At 53.2% G+C, this 15559-nt stretch overlaps 1 protein-coding gene across 1 annotated transcript; it reads right to left on the reverse strand.

Moving 5' to 3' along the window:
- Nucleotides 1-4480: 4480 nt before the first annotated feature.
- Nucleotides 4481-9503, reverse strand: PEBP1 (phosphatidylethanolamine binding protein 1). Its single transcript, XM_030582812.1, has 4 exons — nucleotides 9333-9503; nucleotides 8009-8118; nucleotides 7344-7444; nucleotides 4481-5738 (listed from the first exon to the last, which is right to left on the reverse strand). Exons 1-4 carry the CDS (start codon nucleotides 9459-9461, stop codon nucleotides 5521-5523), a joined length of 558 nt encoding a protein of 185 aa, XP_030438672.1. The 5' UTR covers nucleotides 9462-9503; the 3' UTR covers nucleotides 4481-5520.
- Between the last annotated feature and the right edge of the window lie 6056 nt (nucleotides 9504-15559).

Consider the following 15559-nt stretch of genomic DNA (forward strand, 5'->3'; position numbering starts at 1 on the left):
GGGAGAGGAGGCTCCCCAAAGTCCTGCCTGGCTTGGTGGGGAGGAGTTCCGGAGCATCGCCCGGTGACTCCGTGACAACTGGTGGCAGCGGCGGGATGTACTGCACCCCGTGAATGGCGCTGCTTGCAGTAAGTGACTGGAGTGCAGTAAAACAGAGGACGGATAATGAGGACCAGGCGTGCTGAAGGCTCAGAGTGGGACGGTTTCAGGGGGCGATTAACCTCTGGGAGTGTGTGACCAGCGAGAAGGACTGTTGGAGTAACGGGGTCCCCCTGAGGACTGCAGCGAGCAGTCTCAGGGGCGGAGGAGCTTGCCGCTCGACCCTGGGAGAGAGAAGGATTTTTGCAGTAGCAGGGTTCCCCGGGGGATTGCAGGAGCAGTCCCAGGGGCGAAGGAGTCTGCAGCTCGACCCTGGCAAAGAGGTGGTGATCACGAGAAGGGCTGGCACACCTGGGGTTCTTCCTGGAAACCATGGGGGAACCAAGAGCACACAGGCCTGTGAGTCCAGAGCCACTTGGGAACGGTGAAGTGATGGTCTATCACCATCTCCTTGAGAAGGACATTGTGATCCTGTGCACAAAGAGAGGGTTACGCATGGGGAAATTCACCAAGGCACAGTTAATCGTGCAGTTGGAGGAGAAGCACCGCTCTGAGGAGCAGATTCCTGGCCCAGATGGGGCTACAAGAGGATCTGGGAGCAGCTGGAGCAGCAGCCAGGCATCCCCGGGAGTCTGGTCCCCAATCAGACGAGGGTCTTCACGATTGGGTTCCCCATCAGGAGATTGGAGACGGATGGGATGGGAGCAGAGCCCGAGAGAGCGAGAGGACCGTGAGAGAAAGCAAGAGCCCGAGGAAAAGCTGAATGAGAAGCAGCAGCAGCGTGGACTGGTGATGGTGGAGCAGAGAGACATAGGGGGCTGCCCAGGGGTCAGTGGGGAAACACACCTGCAGGGGCGAGACCCTGGGACAGAGAGAACTGTGGTGGTGCAGCCCCAGATGCTGAGGGACTGTGGGACCTGGGTGAAGTTCCCTGGGGTGAAGCCCCTCGCCCTGCCTATGGCCCAGATCCCTGTGCAGACCCAGGAGGGGTCGGGCTGGCTGGTAGTTGGGGTTCTCCAGGATATCGGCTGGGAGGCCCTGTTGGGGGGTGACTGTCTCCCCATGGGACAGGATCCAGGCCCCGCTCCTGTAACGGCTGAGGGTTTGAATTCAAATCCAGGGAACCAATTGGCTAGAATGGAAATGGTCAGTGAAAATGCAAATAACCTGGCTGGCAGGGGGGAGGGGCTGCTGGGCTCAGGATACCTGCCTACCTGTAACCAGCCCCCTGGGGCAGAGTGGGAGGGAGAGATGCTCCCCGCCCCCCTGCACACTGGAGAGGGGGCTCACGCTGGCTCTGATGCTGTGACCAGAGCAGAGAGCTCGCTGCCTGTCCCCACTGGGACAGCCAGGGCAGTGCTGAGCACGAGGGGGGGGCGCTGAGATCCCAGCTGAGTGGGGGGACACCCTGGCAGGGCAGGTCAGCTGCCAAACAGGTTTGCCTGGTCCAGACGTGCTGCTGGGAAGTGATTACACAGCAGGGAGGGAGCTACCAGGGACAGGGCTCAGGGGGGCTGTGACCCCAGGCCCAGCCAGCGAGAGGGAGTAGGTCCCACTCCCTGCCCCAGCTGCTGAATCCCAGGCTGAGCTGCAGAGGGATCCCTCCTTTGAGAAGCTGAGAGAACTTGCTGGCCACAGCGCTGCAAACCCCCTTGGGGAAGGCTGCAGGGACAGAGTCCTGCAGGAGAAGGGACTCCTGTACCGGGAATGGGCTCCCCAAGGGGAAGTAGAACTAGGGGGAATTGGGAGGCAGCTGGTGGTGCCCCAGGAATCCCCAGGGTTCTTCCCATTTGAGCTGCTGGATGGGAGGAGAGTGAGGGGACCCCTGGACCTGAAGGGGGAGGATTGGATGGAGAAGGGGGAAGACCCCCTGGGGGATCTCTTCCCTGAGGTGGGAGACAATCTCCCCATCAGGTGTTCCCCGTTCAGAGTCACTGGGAAAGCAGCCCAGAACCTGGAGAGAGAGGTCAGGGACATGCTGGCTTTAGATGGGATCCAGCCATTTTACAGCCCATGGGCCTCACCCGTGGGGCTGATCCCCAAGCGAGACAGGATGATCTGGTTTTATGGGGGCTATCAGAAGCTTAAAGCCATGACAGTGACAGATGCCGACCCCATGCCTAGGCCTGGGGAGATTCTAGACAGGCTGAGAGGGATGGAGAAGTTGGCCCTGGCAGACACTGATAACGTGCATCTTTAGCCAGACCTGGGAGGAACAGGTGTCCCAGGTGAAGAGGGGGCTGGGCTGCCTCAAGGAGGTGGGACTGACGGTAAAAGCTGGAAAGTGCAAGGGGGGACGGCAGAGGTGTTGTGTATGGGCCACAAAGTGGGAAGCGGCTGCCCAAGCCCAGAGCTGGCAAAGGCCAAGATGGGGGCTCTTAACCAAGGGAGCCTGAATCACAGACCAGAGTGCTGGGAAAAGACCCAATCCCAGCTTGAACCCCAGGGGTACTGGGGTGGCAAAGGGTGTGGGCTGCATAAACCTTCCACATGCGGTCTGCAAGTGCCATCAAGCACACCCGACCTAAGGGAGGGCGTGAGACTGGACTGTCCTGGTGTAACTCACACCAAGAGATGGGAGAGATGCTGGGGCATCCATGGGAACCTTGGTGGGTTCGAACTTCCCCAGGGCCAGTGACCTCGCTCAGTTCGGTCTCGAAGGGGGGAGAGATGTGACGAACTGGGAAAGTTCTTAATGTTTTCTCTGAATGCTGTGTTGGTGCCTCAGTGTCCCCATGGCAGTTCTTAAGTATCTGGCAGAGCAAAGGGCCAGTGCACCTAAATGCCTGGCACTCTGTCTCCTAGCAACTGATGGCCTGGGCCCCTCCTCTGCAAAGGTGCCAGCTGAAGGTGTTGGAGACAAAGGGATCAGGTGACCTCCTGGCCCAGGAAAGGGGCTGGGAGGGGTTGTTAGTCTGGAGCTGCCTGGGGTCAAGGGTGGAGGGCAGACCTGGGGGTCTGGCTCACTGCCCCCCAGAATGGACCCGGCCGAGGGGTCCGGTTCGCTGTATCTACAAGCTCTGTTTTAGACCCTGTTCCTGTCATCGAATAAACCTCTGTTTTACTGGCTGGCTGAGAGTCACATCTGACTGCAAAGTGGGGGTGCAGAACCCGGTGGCTTCCCCAGGACCCCGCTGGGGTGGACTCGCTGTGGGAAGCGCACGGAGGGGCAGAGGATGCTGAATGCTCCAAGGAGAGACCCAGGAGGTGAAGCTGTGTGAGCTTCTTGCCCTGAACAAGTCTGCTCCAAGGGAGAGGAGGCTCCCCAAAGTCCTGCCTGGCTGGGTGGGGAGGAGTTCCGGAGCATCACCTGGTGACTCCGTGACACCCTTCAAAATCTAGGTGTACAAGGAGCTCCTACAGCCATAATGCTGTTTACTTATGCTGATAAGCATGTGAATAGTGCAGCACCAGCTCTTGCTTGCATATATACATATTGCTTCAAAGTGCCTGGGCAGAAACAGGCTGAATTCTCATTCATGCTGTGCTTGCTCAGCAAGGTCTTGGAGCCAGTCCTGAAGTTTTTAGATAAGGGGAATTGTGCTACAGAGGAGATTGCTAGATCTGCAGCCCTCCCCCATTTGCACTCAGGATTTAGACTGCAGTCTAAGCATTTGTCAGACTGGTATTTCCGCGCCTGGGGCAGGCCTGTTTATCCGACACCCCCCAGGGCCTGCTCTTGGGCTGGAAGAGTGATGGCATTAAGGTTCCTGCCCTGCAAGGAAGTTTAACCTGCATTACTACTAAAACACTAAGGGACACGAATGGCTTCACAGGATGTAACTTCCAATAGAGGCAAAGTCTTTTCAAACGCTTGTGGGGGCTCCACATCAAGCAGCTGCGTCAGCAACAAGGGGTTGCCCCTGCCCCTAGCAAAACATTTCCTGGGCCATGTTCTGTCACAGTACTATGAATGTACTACCTCACACCAGCCAGGTTCACACAGCCCCCCTTTCACAGCCGGGTTGAACTTAATGACAATGTTCCTCGAGCCCTGTACAGCTCTGTGAAGTGGTAGAAACACTAGTTTAACTGAAGGGCAATAATTTTAAAGAGGCTGCACTTTCACACCCTGTAAGAGTCAGTACTTCACAGGTGCAGAGAGGAAGTGCCACTGGGGTTTACAGATTTTTTCTGTTACCCCCAAACACACAGCTCCCCTTGAGCTCCAGGTGCTCCCTGGACCCTGCCCACATACATGGTAGAGAGAAAGAGGATCCTCTTCCCAGCCACTGCTTCCAGAGCCTCTCCTGGAGCATGGATTCACCTCCCTCCACTCCCAGAGGAGTTTAACAAAGGTGATCTGAAGCCACCTAGAGCGAGTCCAAAGGGCGGCTGATAGCCAGTGAGGCCAAGGCTTTTTCCAGAAAAACAAACCATGTTCAAGTCCACCTGTGAGTCTGTCCTTTTAATCGAACTAAGAGCAAACAGCAAATATGGCACAATACTGACGTGCACAAACAAGGGTTTCAATAGAAGCTAAATTAATTTTCTGGTTTAACAGAAGCTTCCTGGGGCAGTTTTGCTCCCTATTCCAGTATATAGTTAAATCAAATCAAAGGGCACAGCAGTGGCCCGACACACTGCTGTGGAACAGAGCAGCTCCAACCTCCTGCCGCCTCCAGGGAACATCTGAAAGTCTGTCCTTGGGTAGTTACTACAGTATTCCCCCTCTTACGGTAGCATCAGTGTTTAGTGACTAGTGAATTCTGTCTTTCCTCACTACTTTGCATGTCTGCATAAAGGCAGGCTCTGCATTTTAAGAATTTATTTGCTACCATAAGTCAAATCTTTCTGCTTCCAGACTAATTGTGAAGTTTGACATGGGATTGCAAGGGCAGGTAGGAACACACACAAGAGCCTCAGCTCACTTTTACCAGGAGGGAAGAGAAACAGAAGCCATATTCTCCCACCCCCAGGGTTTCCAAGACACAGGCTTTTCAAGATAGCCCAGGAGGTATAAGCAGCTCTAAGCATTTCACCTTAGCAGATTTCTGTAATGAACTAGTGCTCTTTAGGCAGCAATGGTTTCTGCAGAAATGGGCACAATAAATGGTACATTTTCCCTTTACCCCTGTCGGGGAGGGCCCACTTGCTACTAGCAACTGAAATCTGCCTTGGTGCTTGGGAAGGACCCCACCCATGCAAAAGCTACATTAATACTGAAGCAGGTTCCAGTCATGGCTGTACATGGGGTAAGAGGCTCTGGTTCCACCCAGTAATTGTTTGCAGAGGCAGCACAGAGCTGGGTGAGAAGGAGCCCCGTGAGCGGCAGGGACAGTCGTAGAAATTGCTCTACTCCAACACTTACTTTGTCTGCCAGAAGACTGATACATCTCACTCAAAGCTAGTTTTGTTCTAGGTGATGGGATTTGGGGATGCAGGAACAAGGCTAAGAGGCTTAAGGGCTGCCCCTCCCCACTACTTCCCAGACAGCTGCTCGTAGAGTTTTGGCACATAGCTATCCCACTCTGCCTGATAGCAGGCGCCAGCCACCGGGTTTCCCAGCTTGTACTTTTTGCGGAAAGAGGCCACTTGGAACTTCCCACGTTTGTCACCAGATCGGTTTGTGAGGATGGGTTCGTTGCAGTTCAGTGGCTGCGGCTGTTCATAGACCAGCCACACGTACCGGTGAAGTCCTGCAGATTGGGTGGGAGAGAGAAGAAAAAAATAAATCTATTTGTTTACAAGGAAAGCACTATGGTACATAAGCTGGTGATCATACACACCCCTATGTAAGGGTCTGATCCACACATTAATCTTGTTATTGCGTATAAACAAACCATTCTGGTATCCTACACCAGGGAGGCTGTCTGAGTCAAGTATACAAGGAATGTGCCGACAGCACCAGGTGTAGACATTAGATAAGCGTGCCAGGTGTTGTACACAAACAAGAGCTCTAAGGCAGACATCTTACAGGACAGATGGAACTTTTGTTGGTTCCATCGTTTGGCTTTTTAGCCATCCTGTTGCATAAGGGTTAAGGACAAGTGTGAAGCCTTTTGGAACAAGAGTTTTAATGGAAGGACCTGTGAGAGATAATGGACTCACTGGCACTATCCTATCCTATCAACCACTTTCAGTAGTATTGTCCACTTTACTAGACTGAGGCTGAAGGCAGAAGCATGTGTTTTGCACAGATGTTAGGCCTGGAACAGCAGAATAATTGTTATTTCTTTGGCACACTCCAAGCAAGTCTTCTAAGAATGCATATTCAGCACCCGGAAGAGCAGCAAAACAATTCCCACAGAATGTACTGACTCAGGGCAATCGCCAAACATGGCCGTATGTGACCCTGCAAGAATGAGGGGTCATCAGCTGTCAGTTTATAAAGATGAGTATGGACAGTTCACACCTTTGTGCAGGTAAATATCTGCCAGGATCCTTTACAACTGAAGTTGTCACTATATTTCCCATTTTTTCCCCAGGTTTGAGGGTGGCACAGGAAAGGAGTGGCTAATACAAATCTGTAGGGTTTGGAAGCTGAAAGTTGGCATATACTGAACACACATGCTGCAAATTGTTCTTCAGCTGTGGCAGAGCAGTTTTTAATGCAGGCTGCACCAACTCCCAAATACAGAACTGTTTTAGTCTCCTGGGCCTAACATCTGTTCTAAGTGATGTAAGAGCTTAACAGATTCCCAGACAAACACCACTAACTTCAACTTGTCTACCACGTTTACGCAGAAGAGATGTCCAGCAGCTGGTAACTCCCAGGTAAACAGCTATTGAAACAGCTTCTTTACTTACAGGAAAATAAAGATTTAATACATGTAACAAAACACACCAGCCATGCCTGAATAGCTTTCAGGGTCACATATGAACTCAGTTCTCATCTGGGAACCACACAGATATCAATTCAGTGAAATTCCCTCCAGCCCCTGATGCAGGCAATACACTAGTCATTTACTTCCCCCCAGGGTGGAAATATACTAGCAGTGGATGGACAGTGCTTGGCGTGCTATCCACATTGCTGCTTAGGCAGCAGTTTGCTCTGCACTCCCAGTGCAGGGGGTATACACATGACTCCTCGTTTCTATCAGGTAGCTTTGGCCACCAAGATGGTGACTTCTTTCTCTCTCTACATTGCACATTCCTGCTTGGGTTCCTCTACATTGCGATCTACTCATTCACAGCATGGATTCGTCAGTCGAGTCTGAGTACTGTAGTATTCACTGTAGCAAGGAGTCCTGCATTAGGCCAGGCAGGAACTTAGTGATATGTGGGGAATATCACTTACTAACCTGTCCCTTTGGGTGGCCCAGAACCAACGTAATCAGAAAGGACACACCCACTGCTGATGTCGTTTCCTTTCATGTTAACAACCAAGAAGTGATGCCATTCCCTAAGAGGAAGAACATGCCCAAGTTAGAACCAATAGCAGTCTTTACAGATTACTGGACCTGCCAAGTGAATTAAACAGACAGCCAGGAAGATGGCTGTATTTCCCCACTCACTCCCTGTCCTGGTGGAACGTCACAGGCTCTTGCTGTCCCTGCAAAGTTTGCACCATATACACACACAAGGATGTAGTTTCACATGAATCTCATTGACTGGAACTGTTCAGATGAAGCCAAGAAACCAGCAGGGCAGAGGTAGGTACTTCTCGCTCACCACAAAGTATCCAGCAGCACTGCTCTGAGCACTCATGCTTCCCATCCTTGGATGTCTGGGTGGGGGAAGGATGTTACTGGCTAACATGCAGGAGCTCTGAGTTCTCTTGCAGGCTTTGCTATAAGCTCACTACAAGGCCCCTAGCAAGTCACATCACCCCTCTCGACAATTTCTGCTGCACCAATCATCAGCTGAAAGAGACAGCATGAAAGTTCAACTAATGTTCAGCGGTTAAGCTATCGTCATTGATGGCAGACAAGAGAGGGACACTTCCAAAATTCTCCCACGCTGTTACCTGAACTTTGGATCCTTCCTGCTCGGAGCATCTGGGTCAGTAAGAACCAAGGTGTAGAGTTTCTGTGGATCGCATCCATCCCACTCAATGCTGGTTGGGCGGTTCTGAACCTATAATGATTAAGTTGTATGCCATTCATTAAACAAGAAGGCAAAAAGAGTCATTTGTGTAGCAAATCCATCACCCCTTCTCCAGGTGCTGTGAGCCACAAGTTACATTGGGCATGCAATTGACTCATCACGCTAATGTTATTACATAGACCTGTTTTCATTATACCAGAAGGGAGACTGCTAGTAGAGTACACCTAAAAATGAAGGACTTTAATGAGCTGAATATTTTTTCCTCCACTTAAAATGTGTTTGAATAAGAACAACCCACACAAACTGCAGCGTTTGGCACCTAAAAACTGCACCTCCATGGTAGTGACAAGAACTTGACTGCAAAACACAGAAACGCTAAGAATGATGCATGTCTGTTTCTGTCATCCGGGCGCAGTGAAGCGTAACTAGCAGATGCATGCCACAAAGGATCAAGGTTGGAGACCTTGACTCCGTTATGGAATTCATCTAGTCCTTACCTTGTACTTGGACAGCAGAAACACTCCCTGGCGTGGTGGAATTTTCCCCCCGCCTGAGCAATGGATATCCAATGTGCACTGCTGTTGGAATATACCCAAGGAGGAGTCCAACCAACTACCACAGCACTGTGCTCTTAAGTACTCTAGTTCCTGGTAATGGGGTCGTGGTGTTGGAGCAACACAGGCATTACCACAACCATTTGGAGCACAACGGGCCTCAGTTTTGCTCTCATGCTGGTGCACCATGAGTAACACTACTGACACCAATGGCGTTAGCAAACACAGAGGCAAGTCCACTCGCAGTTAAAGCCAGAGGCGCCCAGGTGGGTTCATCAGGCCAAGATTATTTCTGTTTGGCGCTCAGCTAGCAGGAATCCCTGGGAGCTCGCGTTCATTCCTGTGTCTGTATCCACAGCCAAAGCCACCCCACCTTTAGCCGGGGCAGCAAACAGGGTCAAGTCTCTGCCATTCCACAGGGCTGGGTCTTTGCAGCAACGTCACCGGCCCCCCTGATCTCCCGACACCCACCCCTGCAAGGAGCCTCTTCTGCGAGCACCCGCCTCTCCGCCCTGCCCCCAGCTCCAGCCGGACTGTCCCGTCCCGGGCGTGCGGGGGCAGCAGCCTCCCCCGTTGCACCGGCGCTGCACATAGCCAGGCTCCTCCGGCCCGGCCCGGGGGCTGCCTTGCCCCGCTGCCCGGAGCGGAGCCTCTGCACGGCCGGGCTCCCGGGGCAGCCAGGCGCCCTACCTGCGTGGGGGTGAGCACCTGGCCCAGCTCGTCCAGCTGCAGCGCCCCGTACCGCACCCGCAGGGGCAGCGCCGGCTGCTGCTCCACCTCGCCCAGGCTCAGCGGCCCGTCCCACTGCCCCAGCGCCATCCTCCGCACCACGGCCTGCGACTGCTGCGGGGCCCGGAGTGACGGCGGGGCCCGGCTCCGCCCTCCGCTCCCATTGGCCTCGGTGGGCAGAGGGGGCGGGACCCGGCCCCGCTCTCCGCTCCCATTGGCCTCGGTGGGCAGACGGGGCGGGGCCCGGCTCCAATCGCTCCCGGTGCGCGGGATGTCTCGCGTTGCGGAGCAGAGGGCGGAGCCGAGCGGGCTCCCAGGCTCCCGCTGTTCTGGGCTGTTCGCCGCAGCATGGTGGGGGGTGGGGGGTGGGGGGTGGTTGCACCCTGGCCGGGCCCAGCCCTTCGCCTGATGAAGGCGGTCAGCATCGCTCCTGTTGCAATGACACACACACAGCCCGTTGTCCTGGGTGCTGCACAAATGCCCTCGAGTTACAATGCAAATGCATAGCCGTGAGCTCCCCCCCCCAGTACCATCCTGTGTCACGGGGCCACTGGGAACCTGTCTGCTCCCAGCGTAGCTGAGAGCAGCCCTGAGGGTTGCTCTAACTTGCACCGGTTGCTGGTAGCTCAAAGGGACCATTGCAGCAGCTAGGAATAGGCACGATGTAGAAGTGCCCCCTGGTTCCCTGTAGCAGGAAGGGAGATAGAGCTGGCTGGACTGACTCAGCCTGCCAGGGACTTCCCCCTATGCTGGAGCAACACCCCAAGGACGATCCAACTGTTTTACAGCCCTCCCCTGGGGCAGCCCTGAAGTGGGCTCTTAGAATTTCTGCACTCCGGGGGAGCAGTGAGTACCATTTTGCAAGGCTGCGCTGGAGCGTTTGTGAAGTGCCAGCCAGGACGTATTACACTCTCTGAGTTCTGTGCAGTCACAGGACAGAGAAAAGATTTTGAACATTTTCTTTGCAACTCCAAGGACTATAAACTTCCTTCTTTTAAATGAAAACTTTAATTCTTCAGCCCAGTGTGGGGAAAGGAGTGTCTTGCTAAGCTGCCGCAAGTGGGCCCTTGCGATGAAGTGACTGTTGGGCAGTGGTGAGTGGAGCTCAGCTTTGTATTTTTTTTTTTTAACTAAAGTCCTTAAAACAAAAAACTCTACTAGGGTCTGACCAAATACCCCACCCGTGGCCTGGGAAGCAACGCAGTCCGGCATCACTTCTCATGAACTATGGGTCCCCAGGGTACACTTCCTGCTGACAGTTACAGCCATGACTGGAATCTGCAGTTGCACAGAGGTTGCCTGAGGTGAAAGATTAATTTCCTCACTGGTTTAACCTGGCTAATCATCCAATTAATACCAGTGACTTAAGTCCATGTTACTGCTGTAAAGGGTGTTTAGGTAGCTTGAGACACTTCCCCGAACGCTATTCATTTGACACCTTTGCATAAGTGTTACATTTAAACAATACCATATAGAAGAAAAACTACTTGCATTGCCAGAATCATGTGCCTACCAAAATACAGTATGTTAGGGCACTGGTTCTCCTCCCTTTCTACACTGGGAGCTCTCTAGTCTAGCTGGCATCCCCCTCCCGGTTAGCAATGTTGGGAAGGGCAGGGTGGTTGCAAACCCTGACATGGTTTGCAGCCTGGGTTGAGAATCAATTAGGGTGTTGTTAGGATTGTGCAGCGTATGTATGGGGCAGGTGGCCAGGACTTCTGGGTTCTCTTCCTCACTCTATTACTGGCTCAACTTCCGTGTGCCTCAAAATTTCCCTATCGGTAACATGAGGATAATAATTTCACCCTTATATGGGGTGGCGTCAGGCTTACATCCAAAGCGCTTAAAGATTCTCAGAAGAAGGACTTCATTAGAAGTTTAAAATATTAGTATTAGTATTAGCTGTGTGCTAACTAAGCAGTTGACATAGCATATGGTGGCCAGTTAGCAAAGTTTTCCAAAGGATCCCAACACTTGTCAGAGCAGAGGTTAGACCTGGTAACCTATTAGTGACAGAAATTCCCATATCATTTACTCGCAGCGGAGTGTGGTATTTCCAGCTGCTGTTGCAATGGGAAGGCTGGTAGAGAAGCAGCAAGGGCACCTCCTTGCATGCCTGCATTGGGGAGACAGGTAAGTGACTTTGTCTCTGGGGGTCCAGGCCTGGGAATCACCTTGTTCGCCCCTCCCTAGGGTGACCAGATCATGTCCCGATTTTATAGGGACAGTCCTTATATTTGGGGCTGTGTCTTATATGGGCATCTATTACCCCCCATCCCTTGTCCCGATTTTTCACACTTGCTCTCTGGTCACCCTACAAGAGAGACAGAAACAGACGGACAGACAAACTTGTGCTTAACTGGGTGTGAGCTCCCTGACTCCACAGTCTGCAGTGTTACCCACCCAAACAATCCCCTCTGGGCACTGCCAGCCCTCACCTTGCCCTGCAGGTAACAATAGGTGCACCCAGCCCCTGAGTCCCTCCGAAAGCTTCCCCCTGTAGCGTCCAGCCCTTAACCACTGCACACTCCCAGAAGGACCAGCTCAGCTGTCCCCAGAGGAATAGGGCGTTTGTTTGATTGAATCGAGCTCAGCTCCAGAGTAACATCACAGCTCTTACCTACTTTTATGGAGAAAACAATCATAAGTTTATCATCAAGGGCTAAGGTGTAGGAGCTAGTGAATCAGAACAATGGAGATGGTTAGCTATAAAACACGCAGACCTGGGTCTACGTTTATCAGTGGTCACTCCTCTATATAACAATGTAGATTTTCCCCAAAGGTGCAGTCTTTTGCAGAGCTAGCTGGTTTCAGACAAAGCAGGATGAAAGCATCCCCCTCTGCCAGTGCCAGAAGCGCTCCATGGTGACTGCATCACAAAATATCTCCTTGCATTGTATTTATATTCTTCAAAGTTCATTTTTTGCCCCGCCAGAGGCAGGACAACCCCCTGGGGTTTAGTCTCCGGGGTGTCTTCCCATCCTCCTGTTGATTTCATAAGTATATTGAGCTCCCATTTTGTTAGCTTACAATGCTTAATCTCCATGTGAATGGAGGCAGACGGGTGAACATACATCCCTCCGTTCGTCAGCCCTGCTGGGACACAGACTAAACACATTTTTCAGCACGTACACACAGCCCCTGAAATATCATCTCTGCCTATGTCATGCATTGGTGATGGAGCTCAGTGTGGCACAAGCTTTTATTAGGGATCTCATATGGCCTTTTCTGGAGCAATGCTATGAAAGCAGTGTGTTAGGCGTAGTGAGTTTGTCAGGCCTGACCGGCGTTGCTGTTAGATACCAGTAAGTCTTTCGCCAGCGAGCATCACAGTAGTATGGCTCTTTGTTGCTGCCAGAGGAGTTCTTAGTAGGAAACCTAGTGTTTTGGTCAAGATCTGCTTTATTTCCTTGTTGCACGCTGGAGTTGGTAGGCACCTGCATAACATGTATCTTGACATGCCCCAGGTGGGGGCAGTATGAGAAGCTGCACAGAGTGTGGTCTGATCTGCAAATGCCTATAGATGTATGAGTGTTTTATGTCCTTCTCAGTGTCTCTGGGGTAGGGGGTGCATTATACAATGATTCATGGACATTAAGACCAGAAGCCATCATCCCAGTCACTTCCTGTGTAACACCCTGTGGTTCCTACATCCAGCCCACTAACCTGTGGTTAACTTGCTGCTGGATGGTTCTGGCTGGCAGAAGTACCATTTAGCTGTTTGCAGCAGGAGTGGGTTTCTGAGGAGTTGTCTCTGCGTGGACTTGATCCAAAAGCCATCGACATCAGTGGGCTTTGGATCGGGCCCCACATGTCCAGGATACACTGCTGTTGGTAGCACTCGGGACATGGGAAATCAAAAGCTGTGCACTCAGGTGGATTTGGGCTATTCTACGTACTTAGAGTTAGAACTGCCCTTGAAATCTGTGCCCAAAAGGGCACCCCCAGATATGGCTTTCACACTCCTGTGCGTAAAGGAGGAGGTCACACAACACCTCTGCGGCACTGTCTCTCCCTTTGAGGGCCCCTTGGGGAGCTCAATTGTCTTACCTATAACTCAGCCTTCCTCTGCAGTAAGGAACTCTCACATGTGGGGGGAGAGAGGTGGTCATGGGAGGCCCTACCAGGCACTGGATAGGGTTAGCAAGGTCCCAGAGCCAGCGTGAAGTTTGTTTCACAGATGGGTTGAGAGGGGAGAAACCTCCCTGCCCTACAAGGCAGTGATCAGAGGGAATCCCTTCAAAGGAGTCCCCACAGGGGCCTGCTATGTCTTTTGCTCTTTGCACAATAAATATAAAATAAAGGAACGACACGGGCACGGTGGGGTTCCAGTAACACAGCATGCAAGGTCTAGCTACTGTCTAGCCCGGGGTGGGCAAACTTTTTGACCTGAGGGCCACATCAGGGTTGCGAAACTGTATGGAGGGCTGGGTAGGGAAGGATGTGTGTCGCCAAACAGCCTGGCCCCCGCCCCTATCCGTCCCCTCCCACTTCCCGCCCCCCTCAGAATCCCTGACCCATCCAACCCCCCCGCTCCCTGTCTCCTGACTTCCCCTTCCTGGGACCTCCCACCCCTAACTGCTCCCTGGGACCCCACACCCTATCCAACCCCCCCCCCCCGTGTTCCCTGTCTCCTGACTGCCCTGACCTCTATCCACTCTCCTGCCCCCAGACAGGCCCCCTGGGACTCCCATGCCTATCCAACTCCCCATTCCCCGTCCCTTGACCCACCTCCAAGAACCTCTGCCCCATCCAACCTCCCCCTGCTCCCTGTCTCCTGACTGCCCCACCCCCTATCCACACCCCCACCCCCTGACAGCCCCCCGCAGGACTCCCACACCTATCCAACCACTCCCTGTCCCCTGACTGCCCCTGGGAGCCCCTGCCCTTTATCCAACCCCCCTGCCCTTTATCCACTCCCCGCCCCCTTAACATGCTGCTCAGAGCAGCAGGAGCTCACAGCCCTGCCATCCAGCCGGAGCCAGCCATGCTGCCCACGCTGCCCGGCAGGAGCGGCGGGCCCGAGTGCTGGCAACGTGTCGTGCTGAGGCCGCGGGGGGGGACTGGGGGCTAGCCTCCCTGGCCAGGAGCTCAGGGGCCAGGCAGGATGGTCCTGTGGGCCGGATGTGGCCCGTGGGCTGTAGTTTGCCCACCTCTGGTCTAGCAAGATCTAGCTGCTTTGGCTGGGTTCTGGCAGCTTCTCCAACACAGAACATGGTGAGGCCCACGAAAGGGCTTGCAGACCATTTAAATGGATACCCTGTTCCTGCACACAACAGGGCCTTCTCCTGCAAGGGCTTAGCAGGTGCTTAGCTTCACTTCAGTGGGCTCCTCAAGTGCATAAAACCAGTCACACACACAAATCTGTGCAGCACGACGGGTCCCAACTTTCCTCGTCCTTCTGGGGGGGTGAGCTTTCCTTTGTCTCTTTAAATGCACTACAGATTCAAATAAATATGGCAGGATCCAGTGGAGTGGCTGAGGAGCGGCAAACCAATCAGTGCTGCAGGCACAGGAAGTTCCTCTGAAGTGGACAAAAACCAGAGAGGAATCTCACAGGCCTGGTTGCTTCCACCTGTCCCGTCTGACAAGCACCTGATGGAGATCATCATTCGTCAAAGGCATATTAACAGTGTAAGCATAAGGAATTAGATTGTCGAGAGCATGTTCCACAGGGGCCTGAATGGCTCACAAGCTTGGTAGTGACCAATGGAAAATGTCACCTGTAGGTGGCTGGTTCAACCCTAGGCTGGGTTGGGCATGACTGACACTGGTAGTGGGGTAAGGTTGCTGGGGGACCTATGTGAAATAAGGGAGGTGGGTCTCAGTCTACTGCGAAAGTGGTAAGTGTTTGTGTTTGGTGTTTAAGGTCACAGGGTCAGTCAGCCCTCACTGGGCACCACGCTCCGTGTGGAGATAGTCCTGTTTCCTGTGCGTTCCAGGGTGACGTAGGGCTGCAGCATGTGAACAAATGATCAGTTACAACAGTCCCATCGCTTAGGAGATTAGCCCAGATTCACCTGGGTACTGGAGCTAGGGACGTGCAGGGTCTGCTCTGGTTGGAGGTTAGTTTGTGCCATTGCTCCCATGCATCAGGAGTACAGACTCACCAGAGCCTAAGAACACTGGATAGTTTTTCCTCCCTCCCCCAACATGGCTCTGGCCTGCCCAGGGATGCCCCTTGCACC

This window comes from Gopherus evgoodei, chromosome 13 (genome assembly GCF_007399415.2).
Source record: "Gopherus evgoodei ecotype Sinaloan lineage chromosome 13, rGopEvg1_v1.p, whole genome shotgun sequence".
NCBI classification, from domain to species: domain Eukaryota; kingdom Metazoa; phylum Chordata; order Testudines; family Testudinidae; genus Gopherus; species Gopherus evgoodei.

What these genes read in the sequence shown, in the direction of transcription:
- PEBP1 (XM_030582812.1), bottom strand. Translation starts at nt 9,461, where the DNA reads ATGGCGCTGGGGCAGTGGGACGGGCCGCTGAGCCTGGGCGAGGTGGAG. An exon ending in AGGTGCTCACCCCCACGCAG is followed by an intron (nt 8,119 to 9,332) that starts GTAGGGCGCCTG and finishes TAATCATTATAG; the next exon opens with GTTCAGAACCGCCCAACCAG. An exon ending in AGGAAGGATCCAAAGTTCAG is followed by an intron (nt 7,445 to 8,008) that starts GTAACAGCGTGG and finishes TCTTCCTCTTAG; the next exon opens with GGAATGGCATCACTTCTTGG.